Raw genomic sequence first — 26,141 nt, forward strand, 5'->3', positions numbered from 1 at the left:
GGTGGGAGGTGTGGGGAGAGTATGGGCAGAGCCCCTGCTGTGGCTTGCTTTCTTAGGAAGGATTGGTGAGGCAGGGTTAGTGGCTCAGCAGGCTTAGGATCGGATAGCTTGAATAATTTCTCTGGGCCCTGAGCTGTAGGGGTGGTCTGATATGTGGCCCTGGGGAGATTTAGGGTAGGGGCATAACATCCTGGACTATAGAGCCTGATGAAAAAGGCTGTGGGGGCCTGGGCTCTGGATTGGTTGGTCTGCTTTGATACAAAGCATGCTTGCTGTCTCTAGGAATTAGCTTACCCTGGTCCTTTCCTGGGTCTGCAAGGCCCCAGATGTCAAAGCATCATAAAATACACAACATTTTAAAGACACAATTAATACGGGGGCCAGTTCAGGGTGCTTCCAGCCCTTGGTATCGTGTGTGAATTAGAGGCAAGCACCCCTGTTGGTAGACACAGCAGGGCCAGGGCTGTTGGGCAAGGGATTATGGGCTGGATTTCAGCCCTCCCTGGCCCCTGAGCCAGGCACCTTGGAGATGGTGGAGCCTAAACAGCTTCACCTGGCAGCCCTGGAAAGTGGCCAGGTTTGGCAAATAAAATACAGGATACTCAGTTAAATGTGAATTTCAGATATATAATGACTATTTTCTTTAGTATAAGTATGGCTTGTATGTCCCATGCAGTATTTGGAAGATATTTATATTAAAAGGTTATTATTTTTCTCAAACTCAAATTTAACTGGGCATCTGTCGTAGCCCAGTTGGGCTGCTATAACAAGACACCATAAACTGGATGGCTGAGAAACCACAGAAATGTATGTCTCACTGTTCTGCAGGCCGGGAAGTCCAAGATCAAGGCAGATTTGTTTTCTATTGAGGGACAGACACCTGGTTCACAGATGCCCTCTTCTCACTGTGTCCTCACAATGTGGAAGGGACAAGGGGTCTCCCTCAGGCCTCTGCACTGATCCCATTTATGAGGCTCCACCCCCATGACCTAATCATCTAGTAAAGTCCCCACCTCCTAATACCTGGGGGTTAGGATCTCGACATAGGAATTTTGGAAGCCACAAAGATTCAGACTGTGATTGCATCCTGCGTCTTATCTGCACCCCTAGACCCTGGCCACTACTGTGCCTGAGTCTCCTCATCTGACCATGGTCTATTGTTAGGGTCTTCCCCAGCAGTTACCCTAGGACATAGAGAGAGAGAGAGAGAGAGAGAGCACACGCACAAGTCAGATAAAGGGATGGACACACACACAAATGAGTAGGAGAACCACAGCATGAGCGAGAAAAAGTGACACAGAGTGAGAGCGCAAAGAAAGATACAGGGAGACAAAGAGTGAGAGAAACCAAAAGGGACAGGACAGAGGGACAGCTGCAGAGACACAGGGGAGCTGGTTCCCTCCCCATTCAGACCCCACTATCCCCGTCTCTACCTAACCCCTCAGTCCCTCTTCCCAGCCCCTACCATCTCCCTCTCTACCTAACCCCTCCAGCCCCTCCCAACCAGGCCCCACCATCCTCCTCTCTACCCAACCCCCCAGCACTTCCCAACCAGCCCCCACCATCCTCCTCTCTACCTAACCCCCCAGCCCCTCCCAACCAGCCCCCACCATGTTCCTCTCTACCTAACCCCACCAGCTCCTCCCAACCAGTCCCCCACCATCCTCCTCTCTACCTAACCCTGCAGCCCCTCCCAACCAGTCCCCCACCATCCTCCTCTCTACCTAACCCTGCAGCCCCTCCCAACCAGCCCCCACCATCCTTCTCTCTACCTAACCCCGCAGACCCTCCCAACCAGCCCCCCCGACCCCTCTCTACCTAACCTCCCAGCCCCTCCCAACCAGGCCCCACCATCCTCCTCTCTACCCAACCCCCCAGCCCTTCCCAACCAGCCCCCACCATCCTCCTCTCTACCTAACCCCCCAGCCCCTCCCAACCAGCCCCCACCATCCTCCTCTCTACCTAACTCCCAGCCCCTCCCAACCAGCCCCCACCATGTTCCTCTCTACCTAACCCCCCCAGCTCCTCCCAACCAGTCCCCCACCATCCTCCTCTCTACCTAACCCTGCAGCCCCTCCCAACCAGCCCCCACCATCCTCCTCTCTACCTAACCCCGCAGACCCTCCCAACCAGCCGCCACCATCCTCCTCTCTACCTAACCCCGCAGACCCTCCCAACCAGCCCCCCCGACCCCTCTCTACCTAACCTCCCAGCCCCTCCCAACGAGCCTCCACCATCCTCCTCTCTACCTAACCCCGCAGACCCTCCCAACCAGCCCCCCACCACCCCCCTCTACTTAACCCCCCAGTCCCTCCCCCCAGCCCCCACCATCCTCCTCTCTACCTAACCCCGCAGACCCTCCCAACCAGCCCCCCACCACCCCCCTCTACTTAACCCCCAGCCCCTCCCCCAGCCCTCACCATCCCCTTCTCTACCTAACCTCCAGCCTCTTCCCCACCAGCCCCCCACCATTCCCCTTCTACCTAATCCCCCAGCCCCTCCCCTGTTACCCCCCTCCCCACCTAGCTCCCTCTCTACTTAACCTCCACCCCTCCTAGTCCCCTCCTCATCCAGGCTCCACTCCTTTTAGCCCCCTCCTTACCTAGCCTCCTCCCCATCAACTTCCTGTCCCCCTAGCCCCCTCCCCGCACACTCCTCTTGAAGCCCACCCACACCCACCCCCTCCCCTCCAGGCCTCACCTTGGAGTAGGTGGCCCCATTGATGACCTCTCCCTTTCGCAACCAGATGATGGAGGCTGCAGGCTTGGCATTGTCTGCGTGGCATGTGAGGTTGAGAGGGTCCCCCGCACGCAGGCTGATCACAGGGCCCCCCAGGATGACGGGGTCATCAGGCGGCACTGCGGGGAGAGAAGCAGAAGGTCAGGCTGAGGCTGCTCCCTCAGGTAGGACGGCAGGCGGGCTGGGAGGATTTTGTGGAGATGATGACAAATAATAATTATCATACGTTGATAAAATGCATCATCTGCTTGTATCGTAACGATGAGAGCAGCACCCGCAGTGATCCCTGACATGTGCACTGCGTGCTTACAGTGGAGTCTATTCCCGCCAGTCATCGCATCCCTGCTCAGGCCCAGCCGAGAGGGGACAGGGCCAGCAGCCTCAGCCTGCACTACCAGGCCTGGTAGCAGAGCTCTGTGGCCCAGGCGATGTCTGTGGCTTCTTTCTTTTTAACTTCTTTTTTCTTTTTATTTTTTTGAGACGAAGTCTCTCTCTGTCACTCAGGCTGGAGTGCAGTGGCATGATCTCAGCTCACTGCAACCTCTGCCTCCCAGGTTCAACCCAGGTTCAAGCGATTCTCCTGACTCAGCCTCCCAAGTAGCTGGGACGACAGGCACGTGGCAGCACGCCTGAGTAATTTTTTTTGTATTTGAAGTAGAGATGGGGTTTCAACATATTGGTCAGGCTGGTCTTAAACTCCTGATCTCAGGTGATCTGCTTGCCTTGCCTCCCAAAGTGCTGGGATTACAGGCCTGAGCCACCATGCCCGGCCAACACCTGGCTACATTTTGTATTTTTAGTAGAGACGGGGTTTCACCATGCTGGCCAGGCTGGTCTCAACGTCCTGACCTCAGGTAATCGGCCCGCCTCAGCCTCCCAAGGTGCTGGGATTACAGGCGTGAGCCGTGGCGCCCGGCTCTTCTTTTTTCTTTAAATGAAGCACTGTCACACCTGCTGTCTGTGTTACTCCTCGCAATAGTCTGGTGAGGTCCACATTATCACCCCAAGGACACAGATCCGGAAGCCGAGTTCCAGCAGGATTAGCGACTGGCTCAAGGTCACATGGTGGCAGAGCCAGGGCTGGAGGCCAGGCCCAGGGAACCTGGGAGCACCAGGCCGGCCCCTTCCCTGGCAGGGGGCAGGGTACAGGGCAGCCCTTCAGGGTGGAGCCAGCGCTTCGGAGGGCTACGCAAGTGCTGGCATCTCCTGAGCTCCTGACTCCTCCGGAGTGGCTCCAGCTCCTTCATCCCCAGAGGCGGCCTGATTCTTTCCTGTCCCGGCCTTCCCACTGCATTTTGTAGCAGGGTCAGAGACGGGTGGCTCCCGTCAAGGGATCCCGAGTGCCAGGAGCAGGGGGCATCCACGTCAGAGCACGGTCTCCGCAGTGCCCAGCACAGAGCCCTGTGCCTGGGGGAAGCTCCACTGACATTTGCTGGCCCCAATGGAGTCACCCCTTTGATTCCCATGAGGACTATGGGCCGAAGGACGGCGGATGGTCATGGCTCGGAGGAGGGCCTGGAGGTGTGAAGTGCCTTGCCTTAGGGCACAGCCTCTTCCCATGCTTATGCTTGGGGACATGTTGAGGGTCTCAGGCCTCTGCTGCTCCCTGGACAGGCCACAGAAGGGACAGGAGATGAGGCGACTGTTCTCTGAGGAATCCCTGTTTCCCTTCCCCCGGGAGGAGCTGGACCCACAAGCTCTGGAGGCTGAGAGAGGCCCAGGGCTTCCGGACACATCAAGACGTGAGCCGTCTGTGTACACAGCAAACAAAGAAGGGGTAGTTGGATAACAGGGGTCTGGGGACCTAGCACAAAGGGTCCTCTGTGCCTGGTGGCCAGAGAAAGCCCGCCCTTCTATGTGCTCGGGACTCTGGGCTGGAGAAGTTCAGAGCCGGACAGTCACAGCTCCAGGCCGTCCTGACTCCGCTGGCTCAGCCTTCCAGACTCGGCCTGCATGGGAGCTTCCCTTCCCTTCCCAGGGCATCGCCCCATCAGCACCTCTCCTGGTCCACTCCGGCTTCTCCGAAAGCTCCAGGAGGGACAGGAAGCCCCCATGGGGGCCCAGTAAGAAGCCAAGAAGCAAACCTTCAGACCAGCTGCCTTGCCCTCCCTGCCCAGCCTTGGAGGCCTGCTCCGACACTAACAGCACAGCAGTGCCATTTCCTGAGGAATCAACAACCTCCCCCGGCTTCCAAGAAGCTGATCCCAGGGGCAGCGAGCCCTGGACTCCACCGAGATCCTGGCTCAGGAACAGAGTCTGCCTCATGCAACCCTGCCTGGCCCTGGGCTCTCGAGCCAGGCCTTCTGGAGGCCCGGAGGAAGCAGGCGGGAATGGGGTGGATGGAGAAGACGACCCCCCAGCCGCCCGCCCCGCACCCTTCCATTAGTGCCCACGGACCTCCTTGGGGTGGGCCTGGCCACAGGGCAAAAGGGAGGCGGATTAGGGCTTTCCACCAAGCAGGGGTGGGTGCAACCGCTTGCGGAGGAGGGGAATTGCATCTCCACGCGGTGGGTAGGGGCCTTCCAGTGGGAAGAGCCGGGCTCAGAGGTGACCAGCCTTCAACCTTCTTTCTGCGAAGTAGCCTCCCTGACCAGGATGGAGGAGCTCAGGCTCCATGAGCTAGCTGAGGGCCTGGAAAAAGAGCCACGTGGAGCCCTGGGGACAGCCTGGATACTTGGGGCCTCAGCCTTGCCAGTGACTGTGGAAAGTGCCTGAGAGCAGAGGGTGGAGCAGGAAGCCCCTTCTCTCAGGGTGGCTTCAGGTGCAAACGTGAGAGCAAGGAGGATCTGGGAGCTGACTGCTCTCCAGCACTGACATTCGCTGGGCCTTGAGCAGGGGTTTGAAGTCTTGACTGCATACTCCTCTGCAGAGGTTTTCAAACCTCACTGGCAGGCGGCACCCTGAGCAGCCAAGTCCAGTCTCTGGAGGGGACCCCAGGCATCAGGACTTTGGAGAGCTCCCCAGGGGGTCCCATGGCAGAAACAGCTTTCTGGGCTCTGGCCTGAGGTACAGGAGCCACTGCTTGCTCCGAGCACAGTGCAGCCACCAAGGCCTTCCTGAGAATCCAAGACCCAGAGGACAGGCCCTTCCTGCTTGTGGCTGGAGTGTTGTGTTACTGGAATATTGGATTAGAGGGAGCACGGACGGGGGAGGAGGGAGTGGGGTGTGTTGTGGGAGTGCTCAGGCACACACACAGCCACGCACACACAGCCACCCTCAGAATGGGGCCTGATTACATCTTCCCAAATAAGTGGTTATCACGCTGGGTATTCATGTAGCCATGCATTATTGATTGGTCTTCGCCTCACTGCACACCAGATGGGGGGTGGGGGCTGGGGTGGGGTGGGGGTCGGTGAGGAGGGGGGATGTTTGGGGGCCGGCAGGCTGAAGAGAAATCAGCAGTCGCTCTTGGCAGCTGTGTCTGGCGTGGAAGGGGGCTCCTCATTACCTCCCCATTCAGACTCGGCCAGGCTGGGCCGGGCAGTGGGCAGGGGAGGAAGTTTCGGAGCAGCCCCCGCCCGGAGATGCATTATTCATCACCCCCTTGCAGGATTGGTTATTATCCTCAACCACTATAGAGTTTGGGCTTCTAATTTTTAATCACAAGGAAGGTGGAAGCGTTAGCCTTTTCGTGATTAATCCAGAGATAAAAATAGTTGACTGTTTTGGTGTTGTGCTTGTTGTCAGTCAGGGAAAAAATGGCATTAACTGTTGGGGCACTGAGGCCTGGGGAGGACAGAGTGGGTACCAGGCGGAGTGGGTCCCCAGAGCTGGAAGCCGGCCTGAGAGGCCACAGCGTGGCCTTAGCTAGGGGTGGCTGAGTGACACTCCTGCACCCAGCTGGCTCCTGGGGCATTGATTATGAAAGAAACACATCATCATGGGATGCTGAGCTCTTTACAGTTTACTCTTCCGTTGGCCATTCTGTAGCAGGCAGCTTCGGTCTCCCTCCCTGCTCTGCCCTTCCCTGCCCAGCTCCGAAGACTTTGCCTTGTGTGGGTGGGCAGTAGGGGCACCTGTCCCTTTCCCTGTGTGTGGGAGGGAGCCCCCAAGAGCTTTCCCCAAGTTCTGCTGCCAAAGACAGTGGGGTTTCTGGTGGAGAGGTGGCATGGGGAGAGGGAAACTGAGGCCAGAGAGCGCAAGAGGCTGACCCAAAGTTACCAATGATGAGAGCAAAGAAGGGTGAGGGTGGGCTTGGGATGCACATCCTGGCTCCAACTGGAGAGGTAAAGTTTTCATCTGTTTCACGCACTAAGGTTCTCTCTAACCTCTATACTCCCTGTTTTTTAGAGACAGTTTGTCAGGCTGGCCAGCCTCGTCTGAGCAGGCTGGAAAAACTCTCTTGGTGCCAGGACAAGGACAGCACTGAGGGAATTCCCTCCAGTGTCCACTTGGTCACCCAATGGGACCTGGCTGGGCTTCCAGGAACTCCTCGATGCTCCATCAGCCTGGATGGCCGGCCTCTGAGCATGGCTGATCCACCGACCAGCTGGAGGGCTGGGGGACCAACAGGGCCACCTTCCTGCCCCGATACTGCATGGAGGAGAACCTCACAGATGCCCAGCCCTTTGGAAAGCAAGACTGGTTCTCATTTAACTCAATGAGCAGTGAGTTCCCCACAGAGCTGGCAGAGTGGCCCATCACGAACACAAAACCCTCCAGGGGCTTCCTGCTGAAGGAGAGTAGGCATTGCCTGCAAGCACTGGCACCCACAGCCCTTGCTGCCCCTGGGGCCTCAGTCTGTTCCGGCCACTCCTTACTCAGCAGGCCCTGGCCCCACTGGCTCTCTGCTGCTCAGCAAACCTGGCTCCTTCAGGGCCGGTCTTGCCCTGGTCCTCTCTGTCGAATGCTTTTTTCTGTTCCTCACTCTGCTGGCTCTTCCTGTCAATGAAGGTGCAGCTTCAAGAGCCCCTCACTGACTCTCCACTACCCACCCCTGCACTGTCTGGATCACTGGGTTCATTTATTATCTGTCACCATTCTAGAAAGGACAGCAAAGACCTTATCTATCTTGGTCATTGTGATATTGATGTATCACATAGCAGGCGCTAAAGAAATATGTGTTGAATATTATTTGTTAAATAAAAGACCCTCAGAAGGGGAGTGGGGATGGGGCTGGGGGTGTGGTTATCATGGGCTTTGGCTTCTGAGGTCAGCGTTTTTAATCTTGTGTGTGTGTGTATGTGTGTGTGTATATATGTGTGCACGTGTGTATATGTGTGTATGTGTATATATGTGTGTACACGTTGTATGTGTATATGTGTGTGTGCATGTATATGCGTGAATGTGTGTATGTGTCTATGTGTGTGTATGTGTATATGTATGTATATATGCATGTGTGTATATGTGTACATATATGTACATGTGTATCTACTTGTGTATACATGTGTATGTATGTGTGTACGCGTGTATACCTGTGTATGTAAGTGTGTGTGTATATATGTGTATATATGTATGCACATGCATGTGTGTGTGCATTGGGTAGAGTTGGGAGCGGGCTGGGTGAGTAGTGGGAGGGAGGAGGGCAAAGCGGGGACCCTTCTGAGGCCAGCTGGGATAGCAGTGTAGGAACTCTGCTGCTTGCTGTGGCATCAGGGTTGGTGCTCATGCCTCTCCTGGAGAAGGGGAAGCCTGGCTGAGGAGGGCTTGGCGCTGGGAGCTGGTTCTCAGCCTGCTTTTCCGTGGCTGCTGTCCTCTGATTTGTCTGGAACATAGGATGGGAGAGGTGGCAGGCTGAGTGTGGTGACAGATCAGAGACACTTGGCTGAGCAGGGAGGAGGACGTTTGTGGGTTCTTTGCTTTTGTTCTGCCGCAGGGGCTCTGGGAGAGTCGGTGCTAGGAGTTCCAGCACTGACTACAGTGGAGGGAGGATGCTGAGGCCTCGGGGTGCATCTCCCTCACCGTCAGCATCTTCTCTGTCCCCACATTCCCCGCTGCAGCCCTGCAGTCAGCCTGCCGTGTGCCCTGCCCTCCTGCCTGCCTCCCTCCCAACCTTTCTCTCACCAGCCTTCTCCACCTCACAAGCTGAGGCTATGATAGCTGAGTGAAGCCATACACGGGCTGCCATCTTAGAGCTGATGGGGAGGCCCTTGTCACTCCAGGCCAGTGCCCAAGATGGATGTGTGTGCAGCCTTGGCACCTCCTGGGAGCTTGTTAGAAAAGCAGACTCTTGTTCTCCACCTCAGACCTTCTAAGTCAGAATCTGCCTTTCAAAAGACCCCAGACAATTCATACACATTTTCAAGCTGGAGGAGCGCTGCTCTAAGGGTTCCTAGGTAGAAATCATGACAAACTGACAGTGCTATGAAGGGAAGACTCGCTGGACGAAGAGCACGTATGGGGACCCTTGATCCCTTCACAGGCTTCCTGCTCCCTTCGCTCCCCCGGGGCAGGCCAGAGAAAGGAGTAGACTGCTCCCTGCTTACTGGCTTTGGAGTTACACAATCTTGTTTCAGAACAGGTTCCTTTGTGTATGCCATTTCTTTAGCTTGGAATGTTGGCATTCTCCTGGATCACTGGTCTTCTCCTGGGTCACTCTTACACACCCTTTGAGAGACTTAGTTCAGAGGGCACCCTCTCTGAGGGGCCTTTCTAGAATCTCCCAGTTGGGCCAAGTATATAGGGCTTCTGCCTACGATCCCACAGCATCCCGGGCATCCCCTGACTCACTAGCTGCCACAGCCTATGGAAATCTCTGTGTGTGTGTCTCTTCCCTGAACCATGATCTCTATCCGGATCCCCATCTCCCCGCAGAGTGCCCGCCCGCTGCACAGGGCACAGGGTGGCATATACATTTGCTGAGCTCAACTTGACTTGAGTCCATCACTTTATGAACCATATGATTGCGGACAAGTTATATAATCTGACAACCTTAGTCTTCTTATCTGGGAAGTGAGATAATAAAAATACCTATCTTGCACCGTTATAATGAGGATTCCCTTACAATATGGAAGATACACAGAGAACATTGTAAAGGGCTACACAAATGTTGGTTATCATGTCTACTTTTTAGGAGTAATATTTAGCTTTGTGGTTGTGTGAAAAGTGCTGTGCCAAGGCCCTCCCACTTTATTCCCAATATCTTTTGAGTCAGGGACTATTAGGGTCTTCATTTTATAGGTTAAGAAGCTGAGACTCAGAGAGGGCAAATTACTTGGCAAAGATCACACAGCCATAAGTGGTGAAGTTGGAATTTAGACTCGAGTTTTTTTGACCCTATAATATGTTCTGTTGGAGTTACAGCAACTCCCAGACTGTCCCCGCAGCTGCAGCAGCCCTTCCCTTAACCCCTGCCTTTGTCCTGGCCCTACAGTTCTGCAAAGCAGGCTCTCTGCCCGTCCCAGGGGGCCTTCAGACCTGGCAGGCACTCTCCTCCCTTCCCTCCCGCAATCTGAATTTCAGAAGGCCCCAGGAAGCATGAGCCTGGCTCGCAGTTGGTGCTGCAGCGATGTCTGCTAAGGGAACGGACGAATGATGTTTGTAGTCCGCCCAAGTCTTTGCTCCCTTTTGTGGTTGTGCGCGGTTTTCACGTTCTGGGCCGCGTGTAATCCCAGCCTCCGGTTTCCTCACTTACACGGATGCGCCACCTAATGGCCACGATGCAGAACTGCAGGAGGTATAGACAGGAGGGAGGGGACCTGGTTTTAAAGGGTCAGCTTCCCAGTGCTACCTGAACATTCTTTGGAGAAATTCGTATTGAGCACCTACTATACACTAGTCCCTTTCTCTGCACTAGGGACAAGAAGCTTCTGCCCTAGTGGAGTTTGCCTTCTAGTGGGAGAGTGAGACCATCAATGAATAAACAAATACGTACATACTATAAGGTTAGGTGTTGATAAGCACTAAAAGGAGAATAACACTGGGTGGGGAATAGATACATCCTAAATTGGCCTCCAGGATTCCCTCCTGGCTTTTCTCCTTCCTCTCTGGTTGTTACTTTTTGTTTTCTTCCCACCCCTTAAATGTTGGTCTTCCCTAGTTAGCTCTTGCTGGCCGTATCTCATTTGACACACTATCAAATGAAAAACCTTCACTTTTCTGTGAACTCAACTCACATCTTTATGCTGATAAATTCCCAAGAAGCATCTCGGGCCAGACCTCTCTCTTGAGCTCCAGAGTCATGACCCAACTGTCCACGGGCCTTCAAAGTTCAGCAGGTGTGACACCAAACTCACCACCTCTCCCGGACACCCATCCCTCCCCATATTCCGTATTTTGGAGAACGGTCCCACTGTTCGGGGACCAAGTCAGAAATCTGGGGCTCTTTCTGGATTCCACTCTCCGTCACCTTGCCTTGCCAACCAGCCTGGTTAACCCTCTGAAATATCACTCAGATTTGTCTCTTTCCATTCTCACAGGCTTCCTGGCTCAGCCATTATCATTTTTTGCTTGGATTATAATACCGCATCTCCCCTCCAACTCCAGTCCTCTGTGCTTTTCCAGAGTGACTGTTACAAAAGTCTGATTATTCACCCATCCAGTCAACCAGTAATTCACCCACCATGTGCTGAATATCTAGCATTCCTCTGTTTCAAATCCTCTGAAAGTCCCTCTTTGCCATCGGAATAGTCTGAACTTCTTGGCCACTGCCGACTCTTTAGCCTTGCTTTCCATCACTTCTTACCTCAATTCCTCCTTGTGGATAAGAGCCACCTGCAGTTGTTGGAGTAAATTACTCTTCCCCAATTGCCCCTTTCCTTTATTTATTTATTTATTTATTTTTGAGATGGATTTTCACTCTTGTTGCCCAGGCTGGAATGCAATGGCATGATCTCGGCTCACTGCAACCTCCACCTCCTGGGTTCAAGCAATTCTCCTGCCTCAGCCTCCTGAGCAGCTTGGATTACAGGTGCCTGCCATCATGCCCGGCTAATTTTTATATTTTTAGTAGAGACGGGGTTTCACCATGTTGGCTAGGCTGGTCTCGAACTCCTGACCTCAGTTGATCCACCTGCCTCAGCCTCCCAAAGTGTTGGGATTACAGGCGTGAGCCACCAGTCTGGCCTGCCCCTTTCCTTTTGCGTCGCTAACTTGAAGGTCGGGCAGCTTGGGTTTAAATCCTGGGTGCTATGTTTACTGGCTTGTGGCCAAGGGAAAATTGGTTAGCCTCTCTGTGCCTCAGTGTCCTCATTTGTAAAATATGAAATAAAATAACAAAACCAGGTTCACTGTATAGTTGCCAGGGTCAAGGAAGATACAACATGGGAAAATGCTTTATAAAGGGTCTGATATATGATGTGGCATGTTATTGGTTCTCTAAGCAGACTGGGCTCATTCCTTTGAAAGGTGATAGATGGGCAGGGGAGCTGGGACTTAGACGTCCCAGATTGTCCCCTTGGTAAAGCAGATGTCTATGTCCTTTTCCCTGCTCTGTCCTGCTGGGAACTGGGTGAAGACCCTGCTACTCCCATGGGTGATTCCACGCTGCCCTGCTTGGCTTGGAAACCCCTCCCTCCGGGCCCCCCGCATTCTGTGCCTACTGAGGCACACACTACTTATGGGCTGCCAAGGCACATATGAGTCCCGTGTGATGAGTTGTCTTAGCTGAGCTCAGCCCAGATTGCTGACTTACAGTTTTGGGGTGGTTTATTATGTAGTATCAGTGCTCAGAACACAATACTCCAAGATATCGTATCTTAAAAGTTGAGAAAACAGCAGAAGCAAAAAGATTACTCTCCAATCCCCTGCCTTCCTGGGCGATAGCTAGCTGTAAAAAATTCTTTGACCCATCTCCCCTGAAACTAGGTCATGAGATCCTCATTCCAGAGGGATCCTGCCCTACGCTCAGAGGAAAGAAATGGTGCACAGGAACTCCAAGGGGAATGCAAGCAAGGCCTTGCTAAGTTCTTCCAGTTCGTTACCATGAGGTCATAGCCCCTTTTATGTCCAGTCACATTTCTGCACAATTGCCCGTTCTTCATTGAACATAAGCCTGCAAATACACAGTTTCCCCATGGCGCTGAGGCCTTCATTTCTGAAAGCTCACATAAAACTTTGGTTAAATACATTTGTTGCACTTTTCTCTTGTTAATCTGTCTTTTGTTACAGAGGTGTCAGCTGCAAACCTTGTAATGAATGAGGGAAATATATTATTTTTTCTCCCCTGCAGCAGCAAAAGCTAACTGATGTAACCCTGTAGTCCCCTGCTGTTTGATTCAGAACTGGGCCCACGGCATCAACTGTCTCTCCACTTCCCTCCGATCCATTCTCCCTCCACTTCGGCCAGGTGACTATTCTGGACGCTCCGTCTGCTGCTCACAATGTTCAATGACTCCCACTTCTCCAGCACAAAAATCAATTCCTTATCATGGGGGCCTTCCCCGGTTCTCTCCAGTGAGGCGTCATCTCTGTAGCTTTCTACTGTGTGACTGTTCACTCTTCTATAAGGATAGCCTGCCCTCTTACAACTACACTCTTTGGCTTGTGAAGTTCCCTTTGCTGGGAATCTCCTTGCCTGAGTCTTAACTGGCTGGAATCCCAGCCTCTTTTCAATCAGCTCAAAGGCCTATCATGCCTTGTTAACTCTTGGTTATTCTTTAAGACTCAGGCTATTGTTGCCTCCTCCAGGAAGTCTTCTCTCAATCTCGACCCCTGCCTCTCCCGCCTGCAGCCTCTGCACTGCCACAAGACCATGTGCCCACCTCGGCAGGTACACGTGGTGCCTGGCGCCATTACTGCCTGCTGTTCCCCCGAGGCTGTGAGCTCCTTGAGGGCTGGCTTGCCAAATTCTCTCTCTAGTACTTAGTTCAGTGTCTGGCATAGTGAGCACTTGATAATTACTTGTTGCCTGGTGCCTTGCCTGACCCCATTGAATTAGAAGCCCCCCTCCCCAGCTGAGCACCTCTTACGCCACGTCACATTGCATTGACCTGTGGACTTGTTTCAGGTTCCCCACAGTTGCAGGGTAGGAGTCTTGATGCCTCTTTGCCTGTCTCCCACCGCCTAGTGTATTATCTTGGATGCAGTCATAAAAAAACAGCACCGATAATATGAATAATAGCTAACATTGATATAGGGCTTACCACAGAGCAAGAACTCTTCTGTGTGCTTTACAGATATCCTTTGATCCTCACAACTCTATATAAGGTAGATACAACGATGATGCATATTTTGGAGGTGAGGAACCAGCCACAAAGTAGTTAAGTTACTTGCCCAACATCACATAGCTAGTAAGCAGCGGAGCTGGGATATGGGTAGGGTTGCCAGACTTAGCAAATCAAAGAACAGTATGCCCTGTTAAATGTAAATTTCAGATAAATTAAAAAATGGTAGTGTATGTTTATCTGAAATTCACATTTAACAGGGTGTCCTGTATTTTATCTGGCAATCCTGTAGATGTGTTAATTATGTATATGTGATTTAATTAATGTAGGTATGCTTTCCCCCTCTTCAGACTCTCCCCACCTCCACTTAGGTCTACATTAAGAAGATGTGGGGCAAGATGCAAATGGGATTTTTTTTTTTTTTTTTTTTTGAGATTGAGTCTCGCTCTTGTCACCCAGGCTGGAGTGCAATGGGGCAATCTTGGCTCACTGCAACCTCTGCCTCCTGGGTTCAAGCGATTCTCCTGTCTCAGCCTCCTAAATAGCTGGGATTACAGGCACCTGCCACCTAATTAGCACCTGCTAATGTTTTTTGGTACTTTTAGTAGGGATGAGGTTTTGCCATGTTGGCCAGGCTGGTCTCAAACTCCTGACCTCAGGTGATCTGCCCACTTCGGCCTCCCAAAGTGCTGGGATTATAGCCGTGAGCCACCATGCCCGGCCACAAATGGGATTTTTAAAGGATATGGCATCCAATATATTTGGCGGCACAATAGCACAGACATGTCTCCAACGAGGTTGGGGACAGACAGAAAAGAGGAACAAGGAGCAAGATGCAGGTTTAGGATGATGGCATGTAGCTTGGGGAAGGTGTGCTGGAGGCTGTTTCAGTTCTGCCCCTAACCTGGGGGTGGGGGGACCCTGAACTAGCTGACTTCAGAGGTCCCCTGCAAAGGTTTGGGACACTGGGATGTCTACTTCTCAGCTGGAGCTCATATTGTTTAGGGGATAAGAAGGGAGGCCCTGAAGTCAGAGTGCCTGGCTGGGCTTTTGGCTCCATCACTCACTGGCCGTGTGACCATGTGCAAATGCTCTGTGCTGGATGATATTAATGTCATAGATATTATAGTAGCTATTGTACAGGGCTGGTGTGCTGTTTAAATGAGTTAATGTAAGAGTTATGCAGTGTCTTGTCCCAGAGCTTGGCACTGTAGTAAGAACCCACTAAATTTTAGCTCTTAGAATTATTATTGTTTATTCAATAAGTAACTCCACATGGGGGCAGAGAGTAGCATATTGCATGTAAAATGGGCTTGTTTCCATCTCATGTTCTGCTATTACCTTGTTCCATGCCCAGCCCTGAACTCCCAAGATGGAACGGTCAGTACCTTGCCTCAAAGCACCTTCAAACCACCAGAGCGATGACAAGGAAGTCACAGACCCAGAGATCCCACTGCTGTGCAGATGCGACGGGCAGCCTCGCTGCCTTTAGGCAGGAGCCCCCAAGGGAGGGAGGGCTGGGCCAGTGCAAGGGAGCCAGGTGCTGTCAGGGTCAAAGTCAGCGGTGGCTTGGTTCCCTCCTTAAATTAGGGAGGGTGAGTGATCTGTTGATTTTTGGTTAAACCCTGAAAGAGGATCTGAGCATCTCAGGGTGGAGCTACTTGTGAGGAGACGGGTGTTTCATTAATACTGAGCAGGCACGTAAATCCTAGGCTGTATGTGGAGTGGAGGAAGGGAGGTGGGTAGAGAAGGGAGCCGCAGTGATTTGCACACACGCAGACTAGCGTACTTGTGCCGGCTCCAGGTGACAGAGGACACTATGTGGCCGCCATGTGCACAGCAAGGGTGAGAGGGCTTGGGAGAGGCCAGCAGAGAAGGGACAGTGGGATGGGGCAGTGCATCACACTGGAGAGAGGAAGGGGCGAGTAGGGCCGGGGCAGGGAGGCCAGTGTGTGGTGCTGGGTGGCTTCCAGTCACCCTCCCAGTCTTGTGGAGCGAGAGACTTTCTCCTTTCTCCAGCCCAGCTCCTATGCTGATGGCTGCAGGATGGGTGAGAGCACTTCTTAGGGTGTGTTTGCAGGAATAACCAGCACATGCCCCCTTGCAGCTGCTCACAAAGCTCTCCAGGTGGTTTCGACCTTAACCTGATTTGGTTCTTTTGCTCAACACAGCTGGGTTGGTGGAAAAAGCCCGTCATGGTGGCTGCCGTGGACTTGTATAAATCCGTGCTTCATGGTATGGTGGCCCTTGCAGTAGCCTTATTTCGTAGGTGGGTAAACTGAGGCATAGACTAGTCAAAGCATTTGGGGCAAGTCACACAACTGGCAAGGACTCTGGCTCAGATCCTGCTGCCCCACCCACCCAGCCCTAACGGTGGCACCATAGGCTACGCTAGCACGAGGATCTGCGTTGGTTCACTTCGGCAGCCATCCTGACCCAGCAAAGGGGCCAGGTGGGGACTTGGAGTGTCCCCGCTGGTCCCATAAATAGAAAGCAGAACTGATATGGTTGGTTTTGCTATGGGCTCCCCATCCGGCAAATCCACTTCCTCAAGGAGCCTCATGGTTTCAGTAAGGACGAAAACGAGGACAGTTAGAAATCCTGCCTACCGACGCCCTGGAGCCTCAGAAGGTTCAACAGACACAGAGGGGTGCAGGAAGAGGGTCATTATGTTAAGGGGTTTAAAAAATAAGCGTAAGACATTCCAATAGCTTTCTTTTGAGATGACAGATTAGGAACACTGCGTTTTGCAAGATGAAAGCATGCATTTGTTCCATATCTTAGTTGGTTACAGGCCAGCAGGGCAGACGGAGGAGGGAATAGAGAGGTGACCGTGAGACAGAAGGGCACAAATAAAGTAAGACAGGCAAAGAGGCAAAGACACAGGGGGCGTGGGGTTCCAGTCACCTGCTCAGGAAGAAGATGGATGTGAGGAGAGACACAGTCCTTTGGGATGGAGGACCATAAAACCAAATGGCAGCATTCAAAGGAAGGAAACAAGCAAAAACACGTTCTCTAGGTCTCTTGCTACAAACAGTCATTTCAGGGAATCCCAGAAAATCACTGAAATATACCTTTCAACTTTATGCAAATTTACCAGATCCACTGTTTGCCAGAATCCCAAGAGGAAAAAGTCAACATCTTTTCCCGACCTGAGCCTTCTTTTTTTTTTTTTCCCCCCAAAAAGTACAAGCCTCTACATTTGAAAAGGGCACTATTTTTAGAACTCATTAGATGAAAGTGCTTTAATTCTCATTTACAGTCTGGCCTTACAGTTATTTTTTGAAATCCCCTCTCTTCCTCATTTTTCACATTTGCCCCATTCTGGGGAGGGAGGTCTGGCCATTATACCCCATGGGGACAGTCACTGGAAGTGAGCTTCCTCTCTTTAGCCACAGGTACCTCCAGAGTGGAAGTCAGCAGGGAGCTGGCCGCCCCGCACTCCAGCATGAGTCCTTCTGTCCTGTATTGAAAGGGGTAGAGAGAAACTTGGTGGCATCGCAGCTTCCACCACGGGTGCCGCTCGCAGGAGGCCGAGGTGGAGGGAGGGAATGGCCTCTTCCCCCAGGGTGTCTTCTTTGGCTCCATCACTGTTGAGGTGGGATGGGGCTGGTTTTGCCACTAGAGTGCTTTCTATGAGAATAAGCCCCTTATTCAGAATAAGAGGAGCTTGGTAACTGGGTAAGGAGGGGACTGTGGGCTTCTTATGTTCGTCTGAGCCATTTTCACTGGGGCAGGGAGGGACTCCTCATCTGGCTCTGATCATCCCTTCAATTAAGTTTGCTGGTGTTGGCGGGGCTGGCTTTGGGGCCAGCCAGGCTCCTGCATCTCCAGCCCTTGGTAGGTGATGTCAGGCAGGTGAAGAAAGGGCACAGCTTTTGCTCTCAGACAGAGCTGGGAATGACCCCACAGGGTGACCCTGAACAAGTTTATCAACCTTCCTGAGCCTCAGTTTCCTCGTCTGTAAAGTGGAGCTAATACGTGCCTCGAATCACGCAGGATTAAAGGAGAAAACGTAGTAGGTCCTCGGTCGTGGAGGCAGCCAGCTGGTCAGCCTGAAGACAGAGGCTGCCGCTGAAGACCCGCTGCCTTCCCTCGTGTTAAGATGAGCTGCTCCCCTGGTTAAGGCAGAGTGTCAAGGAAGCACAAATGCATATGTGCAGGAGAAGAGAAGCATCACGGAAGGAGCCACGGCTCCCAGTGACCTGACCTGTGGCGCAGGGAGCTGCAGATGGAGGCTCCGTGAGCTGGAGCCCATACCCTCACCACCCATGAGCCACACAGGGAGAGCCTGCTAGGTGACTTCTCTCCTCTGGCCTCTCCCTGCTCCCACCCGTTTCCTGTTCCCCACAGGGGATCCCCCAAAATGACAATGTAATCAAGTTGTCCCTCTGCTTATGGTGTCCAAACCCCATAGTACGCGGGCCTGGTCACCTTTGCAGCCTTACCCCATGCCTGTCTCCAGCCACAGGGCTCCTCACTGCAGGCCACAGTCACACAGCCACGGGCCTCAGACCCCGGCTCTGCGGCTCTGTCCTCCGAGACTGTGCTTCCTTCCCTTTCCTGACTTGTGGACACCTACACGATGTTCAGTCTTTGCTCAAATGTGCCCTCTGACCTCCACTAGACTGTGCTTAAGCATCTGGAGTGCAGCAGTCAGTGTCATCCTGGGGTGTGTCCCAGGGCTCAGCCTGGGACCTCGGCACAGGGCTGAGCTGGACGGTAGCTGTAGATGGATGCGCTGCGTTTGCCGTGGAGAGCCGGCTGCATGGGAATCACTGCTGGCTGGACCCGGGTGCCTGGCTCAATGGGAGCTTCCCGAGGGAAGCAGTCCCGTCATTGAGGAAGCAGTTCCTCTTTGTCTCTCCTGCCCCAGCTCAGCCTGCACGGAGCAGGTGCTCAACAGATGAGCACCCCATCAATGATGGAAGGATAAGAAGAGATGCCTGCATGAAGTGGGAGTTAGGTGGGGAAAACAAAGCTTCCAGAGGGGGATAGTTTGGGAGGGGCAGATCTAGAACACGTTGATATGCATTGAATGTCAATTATGTTCCAAAAGCTTCCTGTTGGCCCTGTTGTTATTCCATCTTGGATTCCTGGGTCAATTTTGGGAGATGCTGAGACTTGCAGTCCATAAGGGCATTGCTGGAGGCAGATGTGTGAATCACCATGAGTTTGGGCCCAGGACAGCTGGTGTCCCCTGACTTTCCTGAGGCCTTGGACATGTCCCTTCCCCTCTGCATTCCCCACTCTCCACCTTCCACCACCCCTTTCTCGGGGACCCATCAGCGAGGCCTAGCAACCCTCGGATCCTTAACCACCTCTGTTACTTTGCTGGCTCTCCCTGAGGCTTCCCTTTCAGTTTTGATGAGCAACTCACTTGCCATGGAAAGTGTTGTTCATGGCGGATCCTCTATCAAAAAACATGATGGTGTCGAGTTGCAGTGGGTGTGCTGGGATCAGTCCGGGTTAAAATATACGTCTCAGCTCAGATCTCCATCCCTGGCACTGTGCAGGAGTCTGGGCGTGCTAGTGCTGCACACGTTGGGGAAAATGAGACGCGTTGCTTGGGAGCAGCCCATGAGCTGTTCTGAGGAGTGGATGGGGTGAGGTGTCCAGTGTTGCTTTGAGGTGAAATGTATTGGGTGTGTCTTAAAGTCACATTTAGCTCCCGTGATGGGCACTTGTGGCCAGAGGCATACATAATCCAAACCTAGTCTATAATTGAAAATATTATTTGCATTTGACTTTGGGAATCATTGTGTGTGTGTGTGTGTGTGTGTGTGTGTGTGTGTGGCGGGGGCGGGGGAGGCAACGCAGCTTTACTGTCTGAGTATGTTTATTTTAGACTCCCATTAGCATTAATTTGCATTCACTGGACACAACCACGAGGGAGAGGTGAGCAGAGCTTTCTCTCCATGAAGCATTCTTCAGCCTGGCCCTGTCCACGAGGCAGGTTATTGGAAATAGACCATGTAGGCCTGTGTTCCACAGGTGCTCAGAAATTCTGGGGGCTGAGATACAACATCAGTGAACATGCCCCTGGGCCAGGGATACAGAGCTGTGTTTGCAGCGAGACCTGGGATTGACTCCTGGCCTCCCGGCTCTGGGCTGTGTGGCCTTGGATACATTAATTAGGTCTTTGAGCCTGTGTCTTCATCATAAAATTAGAGGGATAATAATACTGTGAAGGTTAGGGGATGCTCCATGGTGAAGTCCCCAGAGCAGGGCTCAGTGAATGCTCATTCCTTTTCTTGTCTCTCCTCCCTCCTCATCTCCCAAAGAATGGGTCTGCCTCCTTCATCTCTTTCGAGTCTGGGACTCCAAGGGCCGAGCAGAAGCAGCAGTAGCATTTGGGGTCAAAAAGGAAGACACCACTGCTTCCTCCCGGAGTGCAAGGTCAGGCGGGGACGCTCATTTGCTCTTAAGGGTACAGGGGGTCCACAAATGCTGGAGAATCCACAGTCAACCTGCCTGGGGAGGGGGCGTTTGGAGGGTGGAGGAGAGCCTGTTGTCTCTTTGGAGAATGGGGCTGGGCTCTGTCTGGATTTCAGGTCCATCCCGTGGTGGAAAGGGGTCTTGTGTGAAAAGAAGGGAGGGCTTCAGATAATCCTGAAACCGGAATTCCAAAGACAAGCCCTGAGTCTCCAGGCCACCACTTTCTAGCTGTGCGGACTCGGGCAAGCTGCACCTCCCTGAGTGTCAGCTTCTGCATCTGAAAGTGGGCACGGCAGTGAAACTGAGGCTCAGGAAGGCTGAGTGAAGGCCAGAAGCCTGTGAGCCGGGAACTCCGCTCAGGTGTCCGAATGTAATGTGAGCCCAGGAGGCCGGGCGCGTGCTGGCTCTGGGTGGGGGCTTTGTTGTGTGACGGGTGGGGACACTTGCTCTCAGGGGGAAAGAAAGCACCCTGCAGGACTGGCTGAGAACCAATTCAAGGCCATGTGACTCTGGCTAAAGCCTGCGTCCCGGTTCTCTGCTCCCCTCTGGGCCAGACTGTAGGACTCCAGTGTTGTCTGTCCCCGAGTCGAAGTCTGTGGCAGGTAAGAAGGCCATATTAGGAACACCTGCCCATGTCTGTCCCCAGAGAGAAGACCCAGGAGTTCCAGCATGGTGCAGAGAAATTGAGCAACATGCCCAAAGCAGCCAAGGTTACCATTTCTTTGGGTTTCCCACAGCACAGATTTGGATTTTTTTTTTTTTTTTTTTTTTTTTTTTAATACGGAGTCTTGCTCTGTCGCCCATGCTGGAGTGCAGTGGCATAATCTCGGCTCACTGCAACCTCTGCCTCCCAGGTTCAAGTGATTCTCCTGCCTCAGCTGCCTGAGTAGCTGGGACTACAGGCGCGTACCACCACGCCTTGCTAATTTTTGTATTCTTAGTAGAGATGGGGTTTCACCATGTTGGCCAGGCTGTTCTCGAACTTCTGACCTTAGGTGATCCTCCCGCATCATCCTATCAAAGTGCTAGGATTACAGGTGTGAGCCACTGCGCCTGGCAGATTTGGAGTACTGATAGAGTGATCTCAGAATCCGGACTTTTATTTTCTCACTTCCCTTCAGTGAACCAAAGGGCTCCATCCTTGCTTACCTCAGTTTCCTCCGGGCTTATAAAATGGACAAAAGAATAAGTTGCAGAGGGCCACCAAGGAACTGAGAGAATGATCTATAGATAGTTTCCTCTCCACTGAAAGGGGAAGATGGGCTCAGGCTGCAGCGTGAGGGAGTGAGGTTGGACATCTGGAAGAACTGTTGTTGGAGGCACAGTTGGGGAAGAGAGGTCAGGCCTCTTTTTCTCGAGCCTGTTCCCATTACCCCCATCAGGGATGAGGTGGATGTGACAAGGTGACATGACTCTAAGGCAGGGGGATGGACCTGGTGGCTCTGCAAAGCCCCTCTCAGCCCCTGTCCACTCAAGTACTTCCTCATTAGTTTTGCTGAAGTTACTTCCCTGCTCCCAATTAGCCTTTGTCTGTCCAGTTCTCTGAGAGGTGTTTCTATTTGTAGGGGCCGAGGGGCCGGGGAAGCATGGGCTGGAGTGGGAAGGAGGAGGACCAGGGGATGGGGTTGCTAATTGCCACTGCCAGACAGCAAGCTCTGGCTCGGCTGTTGGAGGGGAACAGCCACCAGGCCATTTTTATGACTTCCTATCAAACTTTGATAAATTGACTCTGAAAGGGCTTTTTCTTCCAAGCAGTTCATGCCTCAGTGGCTGTTAATGGTGAAATATCAAGATGTTCAAGGGGCTCTGAGCTGGGCTATGCAGGGAGGACTGGCTTCTTATCTGCCCCAAGACCCTGCTCTTTCCTCCTCTCGGACGCTCTGGAGAGGGAGGGGGCAGGACTAGATAGAGACCTCCAGGCAGATGGCAAGGCTGGCCTCCAGAAAAGACAGACCAGGGGATGAGGGTGGAGGAATTAAGTTAGACACACAGTAGAACTTCCTGGCCCTGGGCTGAGTGACCCAAGAGGCTGTAGAGCAGCCTCGGTGCTGCAGCTAACCGACAGGGGCAGGAATTGGCACTGCTTGTTGCAGAGCAATCTCCCTGCAGGGATTGACCTGGAGCCTCACAAAGACAGTGAGGTAGGCAGCGAGGTAGGCAGGGTAGCAGCCTGCCTCTATCTCATGGCCTCTCAGGCCAGGCAGCAGCCCTCCTGGACTCAGGAGGAAAGGGCTCAGTGGGGACCACTGAGTCCAATGCCTGTCAGGCATCATGCAATGAGAATTGGAGCTGAACCTGAACTTCAAGTCCGGAGAGGTTTCCCTACCCCCTCCCCCTCACCCACAGTAGCCTGCATCTTCTACTCAGTCCCCAGCTGGCCCCACCTGGACAAACGCATGGTGACAGGGCAGTTGCTGGCCCAGAGCTGGTTTATTCCTACTTCTCCCTTCCTTCAAGGGTGGTTCTGTGTCCCAGAGCCATCCTTTCCTGGTTCAGGCTGGGCGCAGGCCATCCAGCACCCCCTCTCTGACTCAAGGCTAGGATTAGGGGGAGGTGAGTGAGGCTCTTGTCTCGGGCACAAACTTTAAGGGTGTACTCAAAACCCTGGTAATGGAAATAAATAATATCTTAATGCAAATTTAAAAAATCAGAACAAATGTAAAAATATCCATGATGAGCAAAATATCATAATTTTAAGTAAAGGCATGATCAGGGAGCTGCAGTTAATTAAGAATTATTTAAGATGGTCACTTGGTCAAGAGAAATGGTCAAAATGCTAATTCTCTCAATCGAAAATGAGATAAGCAAAGAAGTAGATGATTACTATTACTGGTGAGTTAGCTGCCATTAAAGCCAGGAAAGTAAAATGAAATACATTCTGTTTTTGCTGTAAATAAAACATTTAAGAGTAACATAATGTTGTGGGTTTTAATACACCAGCTTTTAAATGTTTCAATATTTTTCCAACTACTTCAATGTTCTGGAAAAAATTTACCACTTAAAGAATACGTTAAAAATATAAAATATAAATGGGGCGCACGTTTTTCCTCTTGCTGCAGGGTCTGTTGCGGCTTGGCTCGGCGCTGTTGCTGATCCTATCTTTGTCTAATATTTTGGTATTTTGTTTATCATGGATTTTTCATATTCATTTGCATTTTAAAAAATACTGCTTTAAAATGTTGTTTGTCTAGATTATTGATTTTTTTGGTACCCTTTACATTTTGTGCCTGAGAATGATGCCTCACTCTGAACTTAGTTTTACTCTGTTCCCAGGGAGGGAAGCTACCTCTCTTTCCTGTCCTTGGTGGGGACAAAATGGAGAAGAACCCCCTCTCGGGCCCCGGGATCCACCTCGGGCGTGTTCAGGCCTGGAACTGTTTTGGGGAGGTGAGCGCTGGGGCAGGCGCAGGCTGCCAAGGAAAGATGGATGGGCTCCTGAGGCACCACAGATAGAGACGGGCAGCCACTACCGAGCTCATCCATCAAGACCCCTGTGGGATGACACTCACCTTAATCAGGCCACAAGCCACAAGGGCCCGGGCCTGAGGGATGCAGGTGGCGCGGGACGGGGAGAAGCCAGGTGAGCAGACGCTCCTGCAGGCTCTAAGTTGGTGTCTGGAGAGGAGTGAGAGGTTCAACCAGGGTGGCTAGGCTGTGCACTGGCCAATTCCAGTGGGCACTGAGCACTTAGCTGGCCTCATAGGCCCTGACCTCCAGGCAAGTCCCAGGGCCTGTTGCTCGGACCCTGCACTGTGCTGTGGGTGCGGAGGGACTGCGGGAAGGGAGGAGAGCAAGTGGAAGCAGATGGAGGAGGATGCTTAGGGCAGGGCCCGTAAACTGGCTCTTCTTGCCTTTCAGGAACTCCCAGTGGCTTTCCCTTGTTTGCAGAGTGCAGTGTGACCCATCAGGTTGACTTCTGGGCCCTCGGTCCCCCAGCCCCAGCCTCTGTTGCCCTCTGAGCCCCAGAGATGCTCTACATGAAACCCCCTCTCTGTGCCCTACCTCCAGGGCCCTCTGACCTCCCTGCCTGACCCCAGAGTGGTTCTGCTTTCTCCCCAAAGCCTCCCTCAACTGTCTGTGTTCGTCTTCTCCGCTCATCCTTGCTGGCCGGGTTTCTGGTTGTGGCTGTTGTGTGTGTGGACATGTTCGGAATAAGGGCCTGAGTTGTTGTTTATACCTGGCCTTCCTCCTCTGGGTCTAGCGCCTCCCTGGCAACAGATGCCTCAGGAAGGAAGTGACCCTGTTGTGTCCTCCCTGTTGTGACACCAGGTATAAGCAGTAACTTATGGCCACAGTCAGGACCGTGGAGGAGGAGGGGCACTCAGAGATTCACCTGCCCTCTCGGAGCCCATGTGGGTGCTCCCTGCCCTTCTCACTGCTCTCCTTGTAAAAGGCAGTGCTGTGCACCAGCCTGAGGCACAGGACACCAGGGCTCTGGTCCTGACACTCAGCAAATGGCAACTGCATGCTACCAGGAGCTCAGGCCAAACACCTTGGGGTTGTCCTTGACTTGCCCTTTCTCTCATATCCTAATTGCTGTGGGCTCCACCTTTGAAACATGCACAGATCTCATCCTTTCTCAATATTTTCACTGCTACTACCCCAGCACTCCAGCCCCCAGCTGTTTGCATCTGCCCAGCCCGGGCACCAGACATGTGACCCCAGCCCCTCCCATGTCTGATTGCAGAGATACAGAACCATCCAGCTAAGCCGGGCTCAGCTTCTTGACCTGCAGAAACTGTGAGAGCTAAGAAATGATTTCTGTAGTTTTAAGCCACTGAGCTTGGAGGTGATTTGTTATGCAGAAATCGACAACCAGACAGATTTTGCAGAACTAGCCAGTCAACTTTGAAAGGTACTTTGTGCTCAGAACATTGAGAGGCACTGTGCTATTTACAAAATACTTTCTATACACATTCATCTTTCTCTTTACCATAACCCTGAACACCGGTAAGGCAGGCATTCCTAGTCCTCACTTTATAGAGGAAGAAACTGAGGGTCAGAGAGGCTCAGTGGTTTGGACACGGGTACACAGCTGAAAAATGAAAGGGTCAGTCTTAGGGCCTAGGAATTCTGATGGTAAGTTCAGTGCCTTCCCTTCCACCCCATGGCTGCTGTTTGTTCTCACTCCCTTCATACATGAGAACCCAAGGTGTCAGCCAAGTTTGGAGGGAAGGGTGGGTGTGATGGAGGCAAAGGGAAGGAAGACCACATCCACAGGGTCTTGGGAGGTGGGGTGAAGGGCATTCCTGGAGAAGGAGGCTAAGTCTGGGGTAGGTGTCAAGAGACTGAGGGCTACTCTTGGCTTCTTGTATCTGCCAAAACCCAAACAGAAGCCCTCAGAAAAGTTGGAGGGCCTCTGTGTGAACTCAAGGCCTGCGGCTGTAGGCAGGGAGTCAGGTTGGGGAAGCCGGGCTCAGCCAGGGCACGGAGACACAGGTCACAAATCTAGGACACTTCTTTCTGGGGCCTCCGGAAGCTGGGGCCAGTTCTCCAGCGCCTCAATGGCCCGGAATTGCTTCTCGGAGGCCAATGAGAGTGGGCGGAACTGAGCCATGGAGGAGGAGGCCCACCCTTGCTGTAGGGAAATGGCCAAGGAAATGCATCCCAGCCTGGGAATCCTGTCAGGGAGTGGGGCCTAGTGCACACCCAGAGCGGCTGCATACAGGACCACATGTGACACGGTGGGCATATGTGGCTCTGCATGTGCCTGGGCTTAAAGCCTGCTTGGCTGTGCGCGTGTGTGTGTGTGTGTGTGTGTGTGTGTGTGTGTGTGAGAGAGAGAGAGAGACTGTGAGGGTGTGCATGTGTAACAGAGAGTGTGAGAGAGTGTGTGAAAGAGTGTGTGTGACAGAGTGTGAGTGTGTGTGAGAGAGTGTGAGAGGGTGTGTGTGAGAGAGAGAGAGAGCAAGAGAGAGACAG

General features: G+C 52.8%; 1 protein-coding gene across 2 annotated transcripts in view; it reads right to left on the reverse strand.

Moving 5' to 3' along the window:
• KIRREL3 (kirre like nephrin family adhesion molecule 3) overlaps positions 1–26,141 on the reverse strand; it is a 572,492-nt gene that overhangs the window by 47,383 nt on the left and 498,968 nt on the right. For both annotated transcript variants that reach the window (XM_015116085.3, XM_015116084.3), the window contains exon 5: positions 2,701–2,858. In XM_015116085.3, the coding sequence (XP_014971571.3) occupies positions 2,701–2,858 (158 nt within the window). The remainder of the gene's footprint in view (positions 1–2,700; positions 2,859–26,141) is intronic.

Source organism: Macaca mulatta, chromosome 14 (assembly GCF_049350105.2).
Source record: "Macaca mulatta isolate MMU2019108-1 chromosome 14, T2T-MMU8v2.0, whole genome shotgun sequence".
Lineage (NCBI taxonomy): Eukaryota > Metazoa > Chordata > Mammalia > Primates > Cercopithecidae > Macaca > Macaca mulatta.